The 19,861-nt window shown below is 37.0% G+C and overlaps 1 protein-coding gene across 2 annotated transcripts in view; it reads left to right on the top strand.

The window, feature by feature from the left end:
* Positions 1-9,536, top strand: part of SYT16 (synaptotagmin 16) — a 96,865-nt gene extending 87,329 nt beyond the window's left edge. The window contains exon 6 of one of the 2 annotated variants that reach the window (XM_077767086.1): positions 6,303-9,536. In XM_077767086.1, the coding sequence (XP_077623212.1) occupies positions 6,303-6,616 (314 nt within the window). In that variant the 3' untranslated portion in view covers positions 6,617-9,536. Of the gene's footprint in view, positions 1-5,667; positions 5,707-6,302 lie in introns of those variants that run through there. The other variant, XM_077767087.1, reaches the window with a different exon arrangement.
* Positions 9,537-19,861: the final 10,325 nt, after the last annotated feature.

The raw sequence follows: 19,861 nt of genomic DNA, 5'->3' as shown, positions 1-19,861 counted from the left end.
GTTACCTGCAGAAGAATGGCAGTAAGACTGAGGACAGACTTTTCAACAGTAATGACAGAAGCCAGAGGACAAGGGGACATTATTACCAAAGTCTCAAGAGGAAAACACTCTCAACTTACTGTTCAGTTTGAGTGAAGGGAAAATAAAGATATTTTCCACAAAGTTTGAAAGACTTTATCACTGAAAGAACCACTGACTGATACATTTCAGGAAAGAATTGAACTTAGGAGGAAATAGTGAAGTTCAGGAAAGAATAATGAACAAAAACTGGTGAACATATAGGTAAATATCAGCATGTATTGACTTCAAAAACCAAAACAACAGGAAAATGAGTACAACAGCAAATGGAAATAAAAATCTAGGCAGAAATAGCATGAAGGTTGAGAAGGGAAAGTGAAAAATCAAAGAATTCTCTGATCCTTATGTTGCTTAAGAGGAGGGTAAAAATACTGCTTAATTTTAGACATTAAATCAAGGTACATGTTGAAATTTTAATCTAATTTTCAAATCAGTAGAGGGAGTAAATTAAATAAAGAAAGTTCAGTGAATCCAATAGAAACTAGAAAAGGATTTAAAAACAGAAAATGTAAAAGAAAAAACACAAACCAAAGCTATAAAAATAAATCAAAAGATATCAGTGATTATAATAAATGTAAAAGGGCTTAAAGTGTTATGTAAAAGATAGATATGACACTAGATTATTTCTCTTGCTCCCATTGTCTCCCTGTTTCCCCTCCACACATACTCCCACTCACACTTTAATTCATGTTGGGCCCACCTAGCCTCATAATGTATAAGGAAAAAAAAATACTAACTACCAACACACTGAGCTTAGCTCAGGAATGCAAGAAGGGTTTAACATTAGGAAAATCTGCTTGTGTATTTCACCATATTAACTGATTTATGAGAAACTATTATGGTGATCTCAGCATGTACCAAAAGAAGCTTTTGGTAAAATACACTCTCCATTATGGATAAAAACAACTCAGCAGATGAGTAATAGAAGGTGTGTTACTATAGGGTAGGCTAAGATGCAATCACAAATAAACCCTGCAGGCTGGTGGCCCAACACAGCCAAGGTTTATTTCTCCCTTGTATCACACACAGTCTGTAATGAGTCAGGTGACTGTCCTCTCAGCTGTGATGAAGGTCTATGAGCTTTTTTCATTTAATGAGACAATACTATCATGTTCTAAGTGTGACCTGCATTGTGGAGGATGGGGAAGGGGATGACACAGAAGGAGAGATTTCTTGCTTGGGTGGTAGTGCTTGAATATAGTCGTGATTGAAGGTAATAGTTATCATTTTTCATATTCTGTTATTTAGAACTCAGTCACAAGTCCCAGTCAACTCAAACCTGGTATGAAGCCTACATCCTTAGTTTGATATTTCACCTGAATCACTATCACCTTATTCACTGGAGAAGGTTTGCTGCGCCTTTGAAAACTTTTAAAAATCCATCTCTCACTGTCTGGAGGCATTCAGCTTTTCCAAATCAGAAAAAGGTCTGAATTTCAGCATTCCCCTCTTTTTGTTTTCTGTTTTCCTTGCACACTGGTGAGTTCTTTCCCAAGTTTACCTTCTGTCTATCTCCACCCCCTCCCCCATGAAGCTAGTAACACTGAATACACCTCTAACATTTTTAAAAATCTGTTGCCCTAGAGTGTCAAACTCATTAGGCGTATGCTCTTCTTCCGAAGTTGTATCAGATGGCAGTTTTACCATCACATAATATGGATTACAGAGCTCCACTGTTCTAGCCTCTGATACTAGTTTATTCGTCACTTGGCACGCACTTTCAGTGCCAGTGCCCGCGGTTATGTTTTTATTATGGCAAATTGCAGTTCAGATGATCAATTACAATATCAAGTTTTGTCAAAGAAATAGAAATACTCTAGATATTTTGAGTCAGAAATTGTTTATTATAGGATTGAAACATGAGGGGGCTCCCTTCCAGAAATCTAGAAGTACAGACATCAAAGGAAAAAATATGGAAATGGTCTGAGCTGAGTGTGCAGAAAAAGAATGATTCTCATAAGGATATTTGAACACACGGGCAAAACCGCTACTTTCCCATCTGCTAATGCCTAGACACATGCCAGCTACTGGATCTGGAGAGATGTGGCTCCCTTTTTCTTCTACCTTCCAGTCTCAGACAAGTAGTTTTCATTTGTGGGATCTTACTGGCAAAAGACTTAGGGAAGTACAGTTTTAAGTTTTACATCTCTTTGGTAAAAGAAACTGCTTAGAATGGTGGAATGGTGTTAAATATCAACAATTATTATGTAGTACAGAAGAAAACTTGCTAAACCTTGATAGTGGGCATTTGAAGAAAATCTGTACTAATCATCATTCTTAATCCTGCAATCCTTTATTAAAGTCAGGAACAAAATAAGGATTCCCACTGGCATCACTCTTACTCAGTATTAGACTGGAGGCTCAAGACAATTCAGTAGAATAAGACAAAGAAATAAAAATTTAAATCATGAAAGGAAAAAACAAAATTGTCATTATTTGTAAAAATATGATTGTCTACATTAGGAAAATCTATAAATTCATACTAATAAGTTTTTCATACAAAACCAATTATTTTCTAATATATCAGGAGCAGTTAGAAAGTACTACAGTAAGAAAATACCTAAGTTACCAAAGGATAACATTAACAAAGACAAGTAAGAACACTATGGGGAAAACCCCCACAAAACTCTTTGAAAGACACAAGAGAAAACTAAATAGGTAAATTATGTTCATTGGTGAGCATGTTCTATACTGTGAAGACAACTTTTCCCAAATTAATCTATCTATCCAGTACAATCTCCAACAAAATCCCCAGAGGTGGTTTTTTGTTTTTGTTTTGTATATATTTTGCTTTATGTTTTTTAATAGAACTTGACAAGCTGATTATAAATTTATATGCAAGAGTCAGCTAAATGAAGCAAAAGCTTAAAATAATGAAAAATTTTAAAAAGACAATAGAAGGATTCTCCCTAGCAGATAGCAAAGCATATTATAAAATGATGATAATAACTATTATCAGGTGAGGGAAAGACACTCAGGTATCTGACATTGTATTACAAGTCAGTTGGGAGATGATGGGCTATTTAATGAATAATGCTTCCCATATGGGAAAAAAAAAAAAAGATCCCTACCTCACACCACACACAAAGAGCAATTTCTGGTAGATTAAAAATTAAATATGAAAAACAAATTCTTATGACTCATAGAAGAAAATATATGAGACTATTGAGTTTGGGTAGGATTTCTTAAATAATTTCTTTTATGCATAAACTAAAAAGGAAAACATGTATAAATCTGACTCCACAGAAATTTAAAGCAGTTATACTACAAAAAGTTACTATAAAATAAAAAGGTAAGCTACATGCAAAGAGAAGATACTAGCAATAAATATAAAAAAGATTTATATCTAGAATTTATAAAGAACCAGCAATCCACTCCTATGTATATATTAGAAAAAGCATGGGAATCATGACCCATTCAACCTTTTGATGATGTCTGAAGTTATTAGCGCCACTGAGGGGGCACTCTGAATAATCATCAGAAGATAAAATATTGCTTGGTGGTGTTTTGTAGCAAATATTATCAATTCCAAAGAATTAAAACAGAACTCAGTTAAGTTGTACATTTATTTGACTCTTTCTTTGTCCATTCTGGCTCGTCCTCATTGGTATAAATCATTGAACCCCAAAAGACCCCAGGAGTACTCGGCACTGTTTCTCACAGGTAGAATTTCCTGGGGACAGCCTTTGCTCTGGACAATTAAAAATAAAGACATTACTGCTGAGAAGGGGTTCCCTTTGAGCTGGGATAATCAGCAGTGTTTCTCTTCTTTTGGTTAGGTGTCCTCCAACTGGATTGTTTATAAAATAATTATTTCCCTTTTTTTGTCATACACATTTAATTCAGCTTCGGCGATCATAGTTTAGTAGTAAATGGCCTTTCATGTAATTAGAAAGTGATCTTGTGACGGGATAAAAATTGAAATTGCACTTTGTGAAATGAGCAAGACTTTGTTTGTAAGATTGACTCAATTCCCACTGCCATAACTGACAGCAGAATTGCCAGAGCAGTTCGGTTACCAGGTTGAACTTTTCCTGTAGGAATCATGTAGCTGTACAGCTGCAGAAACACAAATTCACTCCTCCATTGTTGGTTTTCTGACAGCTTTCTCAGTAGAGCAGTTTGAAGAGTGGAGAGCCCTGTTTCTGAGACAGAGAAGTGTTTTCACACCTGAAGTGTAATTTCACACCTTGTGTTTCTCAGCAGATAAGTGAATAAAATAACACATCAAACTGGAATAGAAAAAGATCAACATAGAAAGAAAACCACAGGTTGTAATTTGTTTCCTATCTTACAATGCTCTTATAGGGAACAGTAAATTACAGAGATCTGGATTTACACTTTTAAAAGTTTGACTGGTTGTTAGGTGGGAAAGTGAGCAGTAAACACTAATCAGCTTTCGGCCTGCATTGAACAGAATGTACAGAATGATAGAATTTGGGAAACACTCTAACATTTAGGTTTTTTTTTATTTTAAAGACTAGGACACACATAGGTTAGTGGTAAAAATTGTTGTTAAGAGAGGGTCAAGAAAATGATAATTTAAGTGGTTTTAATAAAATATAATTGTCTTAGGAGATAATTTTTTTGTAGTTATTCAAGAACTTTAGCAGAAGGAGGGACTATGTGAGTAAAATTTGGCTTTTTTCTTTCCTTTCTATAAATTACTAAACATATGAGGCTAGTCATGATTTTATAGCATTCCTAGTACAAGGGGTGGAAAGCCAAGGGGTTTATCTTCATTTTGCAAGTTTGAAAAACCAAGACCAAAAGAAAAAAGAAAGTCAATCCTCCTGGATAGTCATGTACTTTCGTTTCAAACTATCTAATATTTATTGAATGTCTACCATGTGTTAGAGAGTAGGCTAGGAACCAGGGATATAGTCATAAACAAGGCAATTCCTCTTTCAAGCTGATAGCCTTGCAGATGAGTAAGCAAGCAATGATAACCCTGGGTACTAAGTCCTGAGATAACCTGCTGGAAACAGCCACATCCAAACCAAACTAATGAATAGAGATCTTGGGAAGGTGAATATCACTTGTGGTATCAGAGCATGTATAGTTCGTGCAGAAGTGAAAGGGAAAGAACAGTGTGGGTTGAAGGGATGAAGGTAGTTCAATGTAGTGGGAATGCAGCATGTAAAGGCAACAGTGGTGCAGAGTGAAAATGGAAGGTAAGAGGGTCAGAGTGTGTGATCTATACCAAGAAATTTAGTGTTGATCCTGAGACTAGTGGGAAGTATTGAAGGCTCAGTCTTTGTCTATTAGCAAGTGACATGAACAGATTTGCATTTTACATAGCTTCCCCTGCCTGTGGGATTGGGAAGCCTAGGGATGGGAGATGGATGAGGAGACCTGTTGTATTGCAGGATCTGACAGAGGCTGGTGACCCGAGCTTGCAGTGCACATTGAGTTCAGTGCCTTTGGGAATGAAAAGTGTTGGGCAGAGTTGGGCGCTATTAAAAGACATAGAATGAACGGAACTTGGTGATTGCTTGGCTGGACTAGGGATGAGGAGCCAGTCTTATCAAAAATGTAGCTCTGACTCCTGGTTTGGGTAACTGAGTGGATGATGCTTACTGTTCACAGAGATGGGGAATACTGGAGCAGCAAGTTTTTAAAAGCTCGGGACATGATGAATGAGACGTGTGTGGAATGTCCACAGGAAGAAATGTGGGACTGAGCTGGATCTTGAGCTTGGAAGAGAAGTCTAGGCTAGAGATACAGGTTTGGTACTTGTAATTGAGTGGATAAGATGGTCCAAAGAATATGTAGAGGGTGGGAAGAGAAGACAGTCTTTGATCTTGGCATAAAACAGTATTTTGACTGTGAAAAGAAAGCACTTCTAGAACAAAATGTATATATTTATCTTGTTACGTAAACAAAATGTGGGTGAAGAACCATGCATGCCCACAGTCACCATTGCACATATACTTAGGCATGTATACACCTCTGTAAACATAGAGCTTCTGATGAACATCAGCAAGGTGCCTGTCGTGGGCTGCATGAAACATTCAACATTGAAGCTAATAATCCCTTTCCTTAATAATTCATGGAAAATATGTTAGCCCTACAGCAAACACCAGGCCTAAGGATGCTGATCAATGTGTTAAAAAGAAACAACTTGGAGCCCGTGTAAATATTACAACACAACTAGCAGAACAGAAAGCTCTGATGTTTTCTCATTTGTTGTTGTTGTTTTTTGTTTGTTTTTTTTCCCTTAGATACATATGGGAAGCTCTTTCTTCTCAATTCTGTGGGTCAAGAGATGTCCCGCTGTAAGACCTCCATTCGACGTGGTCAGCCCAATCCTGTCTATAAGGAGACCTTTGTTTTCCAGGTGGCCCTCTTTCAGCTCTCTGATGTCACGTTGATGATTTCCATTTATAACAGGCGTACTATGAAGCGTAAAGAGATGATCGGTTGGATTGCTCTGGGCCAAAACAGTAGTGGAGAAGAGGAACAAGACCATTGGGAGGAAATGAAGGAGACAAAAGGTCAGCAGGTCTGCAGGTGGCATACCTTGCTCGAATCCTAGTTCTGCCCACAGGCATTTGTGTGCTACGTCCACCCTGGTGACCTGCATTTTGGCCACACATACCAACTCAGCGGATGCTGGTGGCCTTTTTAACAACAGGCTTAGAAATAGGGATTAGAGTCTCTTAACCTCTGGAACATTCTGGGCAGGATCTTTGGGTCAGCAAAGGTTTGATTTGGATTTAAACATTGTAATAAAAAAAAACCCACATACACATGGTCAAGCGTACTTGATGGAAAATTAATCATAGTTGAGAACAGTGATGAGTTAATTTGTTCATAGGTTAGTGTGTCTGGGTTCAGCCTATGGAATGAAGCTTCTCTTGCTGTCTCTGTTTGCTTGAAGAATAGCCTGAGATTGCAGGGAAGCTGTTAAATCTTACTATTTGTATCCAGGTATGTGTATGAATCAGAATTTTGTTAACATGGTGCCAAAACCCCCCAAATACAGAAATGAATCAGATGCCGAGGCTCGGAAAAAAATGTAACTGTCATCCATAATCCCTTCACATTTTTGTCTTTATAAAAAACTCCTCATTTATTTACCTAACAAGTAAGTGTTATAAACGTGTATTTATAAAACAAATTGGTATTTCTTATATACCTTTCTTTATCTCATTTATATATTGTGGTTTCCTGTGAGATGTGGTTAAATTAATCTTTTTGAAGGTTAAAAAAAAGTTTAAAAACACTGTTGAAAGACAACTTGTCTCCTTTTCATTGGTAAGATTTCCAATGTGTAATTTTCAAGGTTTTTATGCTATTTTCCTCACCCAGTATATTCTTACAGAATGAGAAGAAAACCAAAAGTACCTATTGAAGTCATGGATTTGCTGATTTTCTGAATTGGGCTTTTTCCTTTAGATTACATTTTTTCTATATTCAGTGATATATGCCCATACATATATTTTGAAAATACACCTGCATGTAAACCATATTCTTTTTTATGCACTATTTTCCATGATTAGAGCATAGTTGATGGTACACAGTGGGTCTTTAATAAATGTTGATTTGACTGACTCTTAGAAATGAACATGTTATGATACCTGTGAATGAAGAAATATGTTCAGCTTGTATGAAATGACACTGAGTTCTTTTTTGGAGCATTTGAAGTGCCTATAATTGTCATTTCTCACGGCATTTGCATTAGCATATATTAGTCACTCCTTGCATTCCGGACATGTGCCATTCGGAACACTGATCTCATGTGGTTATGAGCATGAAATTTTATTTCGCACTTTGACATATTTGTGCAGTGCATGTTTCTTTTTCTTTCACTCGTGTCTGAGTCCTTAATTTCAGTCACCTTAAATTGTCAGTAATAAAAAAAGGGAAGGAATGTGTGTCCGTGTAACGCCAGTGCCTAACACGTAGCTCTTCTGAGCAATCGCTCAGTCGCTTATTTTTAGCTTTTATGTTTCATTGTTGACTTTTTGCTGTCTGTGGGAAGAGTGATAGCTAGTGATGGATGTATACAGTGAAAAACACAGAACTCCTCCTCAGCTCTACATTTTGACAGATTGTAAACGTAGGCTGTAACACTTGAAGAACATATTTATCCCTCACAGTGCAGTGTGGAATGGTTATCCTGACAAGAACAGACTAGGGCATGGGATAATTCTACTGTGATTTCACGTACCAATTTGTGAAAGAAGTGATTTCCTATGGAAGAATCAGAATTAGCAAAATAAATTAATATCTTAATTTCTTTTTAGGTCACGGGAGTTCCATCCATAATACTGCTTTGTTATTGGGAATAAGTAATAAAACCATGCTCTTCTGGGTTTTTACCCTACCTCTCTTTGGAAGACCTCAAAGTGCTTTTCCAACATTATATCCATTAACTGCTGAGTGGCCTTTGCAGTGTGGCTGTGTCATCGAGTAGAACTGAGTGCAATTGATTAAGTAGCAGCACAAAGAATTGGCTTTTCACATCCCTTACTCTCTTTACACGCTTGTGTTTAAAAGGGAAGTAGAGCAGCCTTGTTATGCTTTCCTTTATGCAGTAACATAAAAGCAGCATTGACTTTAAAATTTACATTTGAAAAAACCTGCATATATTGTACTGATGGTCCTGGACTCCCTCATTCCTCATATTTTCCTGCTCTATGTTTTGCTGCATCCTTTGCCTTATGGATGATCCTTTGCCTCTATACTTCATTTTCTGTCTTGACCCACCCATTTTTAGGGCTTTCTGCTGGTGTAGTGAGGATATCCTTGTGTGTTTTATCTTTTTTCCGGTAGGCTGTTTATGAGACAGTTATAGGAATGTGCAGCATTTTAGGGGATGAGATGCCTGAAAAGCATTTTTAATTCTTGTAATTTTACTATGTGGGTGCTATTCACCATGTAGGATGCATGTACATCTTGAATATACAGCAATCTAAGGCTGATTGTGTAAATCTAACATGCTAATGACAAGATACATTAAAATATGAGGCTGAATTTTTTTACATTGATTTTGAAATTCTGGTTTAGTAAGATCTTTTCATTTTGTACATTTTATCTCCCTTATTTGCTTGGCAAAGTCTAGACACAATGCACTTAACATGTTTTTCTTTTCACTAGAGCTCTTACATCTACGTTCACTTTTTAAGAGATATGAAAGGTAATTAGTTGGTTCAGCACTGAAAAGGCTGCTTTTGCCTGTTTTATCTAGCTAACAATTAATATCTCATAGAGACTTTTGAGAGTGAAGAAGCACCAGTATTAGTTGCATGAGTAGTTCCTTCCATGATTTTTCCTGAAGACAGTGCTTTTTAAAATAATGGATACAGGGTAAATGATGCCCTGGGTTTATGGAAATCTGCTTTCTAGCCTATCTTCTTTTAGAGCATGGATTTACACTGGATTGAGAAGTGCTGGTTTGAGGGGCGCCTGGGTGGCTTAGTCGGTTAAGCGTCTGACTTTTGCTTAGGTCATGATCTCGCGGTTCATGGGTTCAAGCCCCGCGTCGGGCTCTGTGCTGACTGCCAGCTCAGAGCCTGGAGCCTGTTTCAGTCTGTGACTCCCTCTCTCTCTGACCCTCCCCTGCTCACGCTGCCTCTCTCTCTCTCTCCTAGAAATAAATAAAAACATTAAAAAAAAAAAAAACACGAGAAGTGCTGGTTTCACCAATCACGGTGGTGGCTCTTGTGCCCCCTGCTCTCCTCTGACTATTGTTGGGTTTGTAAAATGGGCCATTCACTAGGCAGGAAGGCATCTGCTCTTGCTTTTCTCTCCCTCACTAGTCCCCTGTGTAATGCAAGTTGTTTGGGACCATTTTTGCTCATGTAGAGTAGCTGTAAAGGGAGGTCTTGCCTTCCTTAATGGAAGAACTTCTACTGCTGTTGGATGTATTCTACTTGGCATCCACCTGCACAGAGTTTGAGAAAGAGTCCATGCCATGATGGCAAGAGGGTGAAGTGAGCATAATCCCATGTCGTTAGGCACCATGTCCTCTGCTCCTTCTTCCATGACAGTAACTGATTGACTTCAGCACTGATATTCTCCATAGTGTGAGGTGCTGTGGCAAGCCTGAAACAGCCTCTGCCTTTGCAGGGCAGGAGCTTATGCTGTATTGTATAAACTGTTGGCACCTCGGTCAGTCACTGCTTGTCCTAGATAGTCTTATCTGAGAGCCAAAATTCTTTTCTTTTCCATGTAAACCATCATTAAAGTTGCAGCCACCATCAGGTTAAGTGAGGATGTTTTCCTGATGGCCACTAAATTTATGAAACTGATGGTTCAATGTGGACATTGAACTGTGAGTTGCCCCAAGGCTTGGCTATCTTGTTGCAGCAGAGAACTTAGTACAGTAAGATCAGAAAACTGATAAAAAAGGATTACTTGTAGATGACATAAAAACAAATGGAGGAGTATTCTTTAACAATAAACAGGGCTAGAAAAGAGATATATGCAGTATCTCTTCTCACTTTAGGGGAACTGTGGCCAAAGCACATCTGTTCCATTTGATCCACAACAAAATCATGATAGATAATCCTGAAATGGCAAAAGTATTTTGTCTTGAAAAAAATCATTAATTTGTTCCCCAAAGAAAAGCTAGGCAAAACTGTAAAACACAAAGAAATCATATAGCTTGTGTATGGAAGGCTTAAAAAATAAATACATATGCTGGATACCTTTAGCCTCCACTGGTCTATTTTCAAGAAGAGTAAAACCAACAAACCAAAAGACATTTCAGGTTAACAGCTATAATTTTTTCACAAGTTGTGGGATTCTGGAAAACACTTAAAGATGAGGGAAATGAGCCTAGTCTAACATAGCTCGAGGAAGTTGGCATAGGCTGCAAATCTTAGCCTGGGTTTGAATGGAACTCCATGAGCTGTGTGGCCTTTAGAAAATTACTCAGTCGGTCTGTGTTCCTGATTTTTCAACTGGCAAATGGAAATGATATCTACATCATAAGGTTTCTGAAAATACAGTAATAAAATAACAGCGTTGAGCCTGGCATATAGTAATTATTCAGTACCCACCCCACCCCAAACCATCCTTAAAAAATAGGAATTTAAGATTTGTTTCTCTGTCTAGTGAAAGTAAGAGTAACATTAGAGAAAGGCTAAAAACAATTTTCAGATACTTTAAAAAGGGCAGACTCATTAAGCTGGTCTGAATTTACAAAAGAAAGAAGTCTTAGGGGGTAACCTAAAAAGAGAGAAGCCTGGTGTATAATAAATCCCAAATGAGGTTTAATAACCAAATCTTTGCCTTTTAACCCTTAGTTTGGAGGGGATGCAAAATCTTGGTGCTTGTGTGCACATCTTGCTAAATCAGGCACCAGGCCTCTCCTACTCCCAGTTCTTCTCTACAATGCATACATGGACAAAGCACCATATACCCATCAAAAGAGTGATAACTTGAGTACATATTTCAACTTTGGTATGAAAAAGAAAATAAAAGAAAAAACAGTGTGGCAATTACTGACACGTATTTAAAAATGACAATTCTTTTAGCTACGTTATACACCCATATTGTATCTTCATAGGCAGATTTTTAAAACCTATCCAATAATGCAGCTGTCAAAAGTCATCTAACTGCTTGGAAAGTCCTTTTCAGGACAATTATTTATCACTCTGTCCCTTAAGAGATTACGATGAAAGGAATTCTATCAGAGTTCATATCAACTCCTTTTTGAGAAGGGTTTTAAAGAGTGACTTGTTGATCTAATAGAAACCATGTTGTGTTGCTTTCAAGTGTTCAAACCATGGGTAAAAAGGAGAGTTTCCTGAGAATTTAGAAGAATCTTTGTGGACATTTGCTCAACAGAAGTGGTCAGGAATAGACCTTCTCAACTTTAAGATAACCAAGTGGCAAGAACCAGTCATGCACTTCTTGCTGTTTCAAACCAAGTGTGATTCTGAGATGGGCAAGAATGAGCCTGCATGGGGCGCCTGGGTGGCTCAGTCAGTTCAGCGTCTGACTTCAGCTCAGGTCATGATCTCACTGCTTGTGGGTTTGAGCCCCGCGTCAGACTCTGTGCTGACAGCTCAAAGCCTGGAGCCTGTTTCAGATTCTGTGTCTCCCTCTCTCTCTGACCCTCCCCTACTCGCACTCTGTCTCTGTCTCAAAAATGAAGAGATGTTAAAAAAAAAAAAAAACTTAAGAAAAGAATGAGCCTGCATCCCAATATTGCCAGATTGCCAAAATGCTGACTCAGGTTATAGGATTCCCAATTAAGGAGAAATGGGGAAACTGGGGAAAAATCACTTAGCTTAGGGGTTTTTGTTAGGAATAATTCAGTGGGTAGGGAAGTTATAGGGGACAGATGTTTTTGGTCATGTGGACAGAGTGAGTGCTTCCATCTAAATCAGGTTAAAAGAGTTTAACTTGGATACAAGAAGGATATGAAGATGGTTTTGCATTCATTCAAAAATGTGTTTCTTGGATTTCCCTGTGTCTAGCACCAGGCTATTTGAGACAGTGCAGGACTAAATCTTTTTGGAGTGGTGTGATTATATATTGAAGCAATTAGTCATCATGATAAAAACAGTGTTTATCAACAGTTATTCAATTGGTCTGATTGTATGCTATAAAAAGCAGAGTTTCTCATCATGGGGTTATCCTTGGAAGGAGGTGAAATGTATTGACTGAATGTAATGGAGACAGTGTCTAAGAAGCCAGGTCCTGGGGTAGGTCTCAGTCACATTGGAGGGGAATTGTCCAAGGAGAGCAAAGTATCAGTTTTGGAAGACTTTTAAATAAAAACCTCAGTGCAGGGTGTGGGTTCTGTCTAAAGGCAAACAGGAGGGGACTCAGGAAGACAGTCTTTTTAAAGTTCTTTCTAAATCTAATATTTTGTGTATAATCGCCAAACAGAATCAACAGAAACAACACTCTAGGCCTCTCCTCTCCTGCTTTGGACATTGTTTCCACATTGATTTTTCTGTGCATAAGAGAAGGTTTTCTCTGGGGAGATCCTGTTTGGGCTTTGTTTAGGTGACTTTGGGGATGCCTGTAGGCTCTGGGTAAGTGAGTTTCCTCTCCTAGGGTGTTTTTGTTTCCCTTGGGTGACAAAGCAGTATCCTAGACACATAGACAATAATCAGACGTATTTATAGCCACTGTGGAACCTGTAAAACAGCTTGGGGCTTTATAGAATGAACTCAGAGACAGTCATTGAAGCCCATGGACATTCTTAGAATATACCACACTCAATGTTGCTACCTGCTCACCTTGTTCACTAATGCTGCCTCAGACTATCTCCATGGGAGGTTTTACTTCATGCCTTTGAGCACCAATGCTACCTACCAACTCAACTTTGAGGATTGTGAGAAGGCTGCCTTCCCATGGATACTGCCATATTTATACATTATTTTTGTCTACTTCATTTTCCCCTTACAGTATCTACTTACTGGTTTTTTTTTTTAATTTTTATATAAAATGTATTCATTCAAAAGATAGTTATCCCAGACTCTGGACTAGAGACTGCAGAGTAGTAGCTGAGTCAAACAGTTTGAGTTCAACAATTGTTTTTGTTTCTAAATATTTCATTTTTAAAACCTAGGTAAACAATAAGATCTTTTATTACACTTTAATATTTGTCTAATGTACTTCTGTAACAATTTCTTTCCTCCCTGTTGAAAGTAAGAAGATTTATGGAAAGTGAGAGTTATTACCCTGCCTCTAGTTAAGAAATAAGTATACTGTTTGTCAGCCTATACCTCCCTTCAAAATAAATGGATACATTTTACATTTGAGGGAAGAAATGCACCATTCCATTCCAGTAATGAAATGAGTTATAGCTTGAAGTAGAAGTTGTATATTTCCTATTTTTCACTTTTATAATTGAATATTGAATACCTTTTGTAAAGCAGTAAGCGGGTCAGAGCCTGGAATGCTAGGTCTGTACAAACAAATGTGACACAGTTCTTATAAGCTCCATGTTTTAATAGCTGAAAGGCATTGCTACCTTTTACTTTTTGAAAGAGTGAACTGGAAACAGTAGCTGCCAGATAAAGAGAGGATAATGGCATGAAACAGAGATCCCTGCTTACCTCTCTGTTTCTTTTGATTAAAACTTGTCTTAGATATCATACACTAAACACATTTGGGACATCTCTGTCAAAGGGGTAGAGGTCAACATTGGGAGTGTCCCTTCCTTGGCAGGTGAACTGATAAATGTTTTCTAGTCTTAAATAAGTTTAAATTGTTCTGAATCTAACCCTTAATTTTAGTTTTATAATGGGAGACAAAAGTGATTTTTCCGATGGATTTTTTTGCTTAGTTACAACATCATAGAAACTTATTTCAAATATCTACTAAATATGTCTTCAACTCATGATCCCAGGTCAGAAACTTTGATGGCCTAAAAAATCTTACTGAAGACAGTCTTTTAGTGTTGCCCAGTTGATGGTCCATTATTTTAAAAAAGTTTACATCTCTTATTTGATGAATACCTTGATTTGGAGGGAAAGATATTAAAAGGTTGCCATGAAGAACTCTGATTGGCGAGAAACATGTACACTAATAGAAAGATATTTCCATGTAAGCTATTCTGTGTACTATGTTCACATTCTAGGGCCACATGTCTCTCTTAAGAGTTTGTCAGGTTCCTTATAGGTGGCATCTGAGCAAAGTTTACTAATTTTACCATTTTCCTGTGGGCTATGCTAATCTGTATTAACGACTGTATAATTCACTACACTAAATTATATTGCAGTCTTTATTATGCCACCATATTAATGCAGCTATAAATTTTGCTACTGTGAAATACAAAATGTTTCCCAGAATTTAAAATTTTAATTTCATTGCAGACTTTATTATTTTAAGTTTGTGAATAAGAAATTAGTGTTTGCATACTTTAGTGTGACCGAGACATTTCTGTAATAATATTTTGAATTAAGGTTTGACCTCTATTTTCAGGAACAAGCATAATGGCCTTTGTGATCTAATTGCTTTTTAAAAAATTAATAAACTTTTTTGAGCAAATTTAGGTTTATAGCAAATTTGAGTGGACTGCAGGGTTCCTATCTACTCCCTGCCCCCATGCTTGCACAACCTTGCCTACTGTCAGCGTACCCCATCAGAGCAGGTCCATTTGTTACTGTAATGGGCTTACACTGGTACATCACTACCAACCAAATTCCATATTTTATATTAGAGTTCTGTCTTGGTGTTTCACTGCCCTAAAAATTTTCAGTCCTCTGCCTATTTATCCCTCCTCCCTAACCCTTGGCAATCAGTGATCTTTTTTACTGTCTCCATAGCTTTGCCTTTTCCAGAATGTCACATGGTTGGAATTAGACAGTATATAATCTTCTCAGATTGGCTGATTTCACTTAGTAATATGGATTTAAGTTTCCTCCCTGTGTTTTCATGGCTTCATAGTTCTTTTCTTTTTAGCACCAAATAATAATATCCCATTGTCTGGATGTACTGGTCTGTTCATTATGTATTTATTTTTAGTTCTAATTGCTATAGTACATTTTGTTGATGTGCATGTTCTCAAGAAAAATGCATAGATCTGTCCATATGACACAACAACTAAAATGTAGCACCTTCCAAACTGGCTTGAATTTCACCTATGTGGTATCAGGCTTGTTTCACCTTTGAGGAGAAGATTCCTGGAAAATATTACATAATTTCACAATTGGAATCTAAGCACAGAAAGTTCTGAAGGCAGGGAGGATATGATCCCCAAATTTAGTGACTCTGTAGTATTTTCTCTTGCTGAGCACTGATTTAAATACACATTGATAAAAAGTGCTAATTACACTATTACTGATTCAGGATAGAAAACCACCTTCTGTTACTAGTTTATATGACTTTACATTTATCACTGCTGCCAAGAGAAAAGAAGCTTTGGGACTGCACCCTGTCATAGTCAATAGTGCAAATGAGTAAAAGTGGAATATAAGATCTAGATCATACAGGGACTCTGAATTCTGAGTAGAAGGATGACCCATGATAATGCATAGGCTGAATGAGTACGTAGTGGATATTGGAGTGATAACACTGATAATCACACTGATGACTGGGGAGACCTGATTAATGATCAATATCTGGGAAACATTTTGACATTTTCACATGCACTGACTGCCCTTTGCTTTGTAGCTGCAGCGACCTGCGGAACCCAGGCATTGTTGTGGAGATGAAGGTGTGGTTGTGGAAACAGTATTGGATTAGATTAAAATTAATGAGACCTATGTTCTTTACCAAGTCTTCCCCTAATGAGCTCTCAAATCAATGTCAAGTCACAAGTTCTCTAAGCCTTCAATTTTGCATCTGGCAGATGGGAATAGTAATACACATTTTACTTATTTTCACCAGGTTATTATAAGAATAAGATTCATTCACTTCTTTATTAAAATCACAAACACTCAGAGTCCCCACCATGTACCAGGGCCATAGGCATGACAAGGTAATAGATAGAAACCCACTTTGCAGAACTGAGAGTTTTTGAAGGCTGTGAGATATTTTATTATTTTTATTTTAAGGGTAAACCAGTTCTTTGTGTCAATATATCAAAGTAATTGACACTTCTAGATCTCTGCCAATCATTGAACTATATTCATAGAATGTTAGTTATTTGACTAAAAGTTACAGTTGGGATGGTCTTTAGCCCTTCTGCTTCTGAGAAGATAGAAATAAAGTATTAGGCTCTAATTCTTTTGTTCAGACACTCTGACCCCAGAACAAATTGCAAATCCATCTTCTCAGCAGGCTTGCCAATCTTTAAGCTGAACATAGACCATTTTCCTTTAGAGCAATTTAATGTTGAGTACCGAGAAAGTATTATGCATTTTAAAAAAAAAATGGAATTTGAATACAGTATTTGGAAAGATGTTTCCCCCAGCAAAAAAGGTCCTTCCATCTACATTATTATACTTCTCTTGGAGAATCAGACTTCTCCAGCTTTCCCTTCCCAAATGACTTTCCTCACCCACACAACCATTCTTTTCCTAAATACCATTTATCATCTCCCAGAAAAAAGTAAAGATTTAAAAAAAAAACATGTTCAAGGTACATCCAAGATTTCATAGCAATATTTGGTGTTCACAGTGCAAGATAAATCTGACTCTCTAGTTTTTTGGTCTTCATATGCCATCCGAAACAGTTGTTCATATTCACACATTTATGTTTTACCATATGCATACTGTGTGCAACTCTGTTGTTTTAAAATATTTTATTGGTTTTCCTTTATATCTTAAGTTTTGATGGGTGTCCTTGAAGAACTTGCATGCCAAAAAAAGCAAATGTGAATGATTCATTCATTTTGAATATATGAAACTATTTTGAGGAGATTTTACCCTTACATGGAGCACACTGTTCTCAGCCGAGAATGTACTTTGTATTTCTGTTCAGTTCACAGCTGGATGCTGGAGATGTATTAATATGTTAGCCTGTACCTTTTCCATCCCATGTTTACTTTCATGAGTTATTTATACGTACTAGACTGTCCTGAGTTTTTGGTGCTTGTGAATGGTGGTCAATAGTTTTATGGATTTCACTTACGGGGACAATTTAGAGTAACATGACTTAAAATCTGGCCTTCCTTTAAAACATATTTAGTCACAAGAAGGCTTTCGTGGGCAAATTCATTGTTACCGACCAGACTTGTTAGTTATAGGTAGGAGCTTCCCCAAACCTGTCCCAATACTTCATGGGCATCTGGCTGCTGTTATATTTTGACCTCCAAAGTTTCCCAGCAGACAATCAATCCCTTTGTGGCTCAGAATTTCAAGAGAAGAAACAAAAGGTACTTTCTCCTCCAAAGGGTTGAACTCTCATTTTAGAAACTTTGGAAATCTTCAGAACATTCCATGTAGGTGTCCCTGTGTTCCTCACAGTATGACTTATTGACTTACGGTGTCTTCTATTTAAGAAGCATGAATGTATCTCCAGCTGTTACCAAAACAAACAGCTATAGAATGTAATGACCCACCCCATTTCTAAAATTACTTCTATTGATAAATAATTAGTGTATAGGAAGAGGTTTGGAATTTTTTTTAATTGTTAAGCTTCAAAACTAGAATACCTTTCTACCTTTTGTAATGTCCCAGATTTCATAACACTGGTTTTAATGTATTATTGCTGCACTGTTATGTCTGTGTTTTAACTGGGCAAGCTAGTGAAATATTTAATGTCTATACTCTTGTGATACAAACACTCTTGAAAACATGTTAGAAAATATAAAATTGTTTACCTGCGATAGAGAATAGGTTTGTGATTAGAAGAATTATACTGTTTTTCTTGTACAAATAATGCTTAAGGTGGAAGTTCTGTCTTACAGTGATGTTGGAAGTGTATTTTATGCAGCCTAAAAACTCTGTCTGTATTAGATATTTAAATGCATGAGGATAAATTCAAATTGCTTTTTGTTTAAACCAGAAACATAAAAGAGGTATTAGCCCCAGTTTGTACAAAATGTCTGCTGCAACTGAACTCATGATAGTTCAAAACCGAAAATCATTCTAATTTTGTAAAACTGCTGCTACTGGTTTTATCAATAAAGTTTAAGCAGATGGCTTATATGTATACGTGTGAAATTTTTTTATGCTAAAAAAAGATACATTTTTGCAGCATCAACATGCAAATTTTATGGGCCTGAATGATATTGCTTAATTTAGTATATAGAGAAACCATTAACTCCAACACCATGCCAACTGCAAATATATATATATTTAATATATATGCAAACTGCAAATATGTATATATATTTAATGATAAATGTTATATTTATGACCCCTATAATTTATTTTGGTTTTAGGATGCTCTAGGCTTTTATGTTAAACACATATATGAACCAACATATTTCTACTCAAATGACAAAGTGTTGAATATTGGGTAACTAAGGAGCTATATATACATAAAGATCACCTGAGATAATTAAATTGCACCTGAAGAGGATTCTGAGAAGGAAAAATGTAAGTATTCCTGTACAAAAGGATAGGTAATTTATCAGAGATGCTTTTGTCTGGAGTCCTGGCTTCTCTGTGTATAGCCAGTTTGAATGGGTTTATAAGGGTCCAGTGCAGCAAGCTAGAAATACCAGAGTAGGGCTATTATGGTCAGACCTTCATAGCTGTAGAAACATTGTTGACATCCCCCAAACAAACAACCATTCTCTAGATGTTTCGGAGAAATTCTATTTTTACCATTTTTGCATATTGTATTAGTTGCAGTAATTAACGCTACTTGTTAAAATAAACAACACTAGATGTCAGTGAGTCAGCATAAGATAAGTTTATTTCTCACTAACATGTTTTTGCCCATGCAGCTTTCTTTCTTAGCAGCATTTTAGGGACTGAGAGCTATCCCAGAGTCCTTCGGGCCTCTGAAGGCCTATATGGCCAATCAAATGGAAGAGAAAGGAAAAGCACAAGAATCAAATGTATATTTAAGGAACCAGGCTTAAAGAGTGCTCATCACCTCTGTCTAAACTCCTTTGGTCAGAACCAGTCACATGGCTCCACCTATATTTAAGAAGGCTAGGAATTGTTCATTTGTACGTACAGAAAAATGAATCCATTAGGGTTCTTCTACATGGTATCTAGCACACACAGTTTTCCTTTTTAAAAAACAATTTTATTTCAAATGTTGTAGGAGTGGTGATTATTTGAGGAAAACCTGCTAACTGTAAGCTCATTTAATTTTTTATTAAAAAAATTTTTTAATAGTTTATTCACTTTTGAGACAGAGAGAGACAGAGTCTGGGCGGGGGTGGGGCAGAGAGAGAGGGAGACACAGAGTCCGAAATGCAGGCTCCAGGCTCTGAGCGCCAGCACAGAACCTGACATGGGGCTCG

This window comes from Crocuta crocuta, unplaced genomic scaffold (assembly GCF_008692635.1).
Source record: "Crocuta crocuta isolate KB4526 unplaced genomic scaffold, BGI_CrCroc_1.0 scaffold55, whole genome shotgun sequence".
In the NCBI taxonomy this organism is placed as follows: Eukaryota; Metazoa; Chordata; class Mammalia; order Carnivora; family Hyaenidae; genus Crocuta; species Crocuta crocuta.
This window is presented reverse-complemented; position numbering and strand designations above follow the sequence as displayed.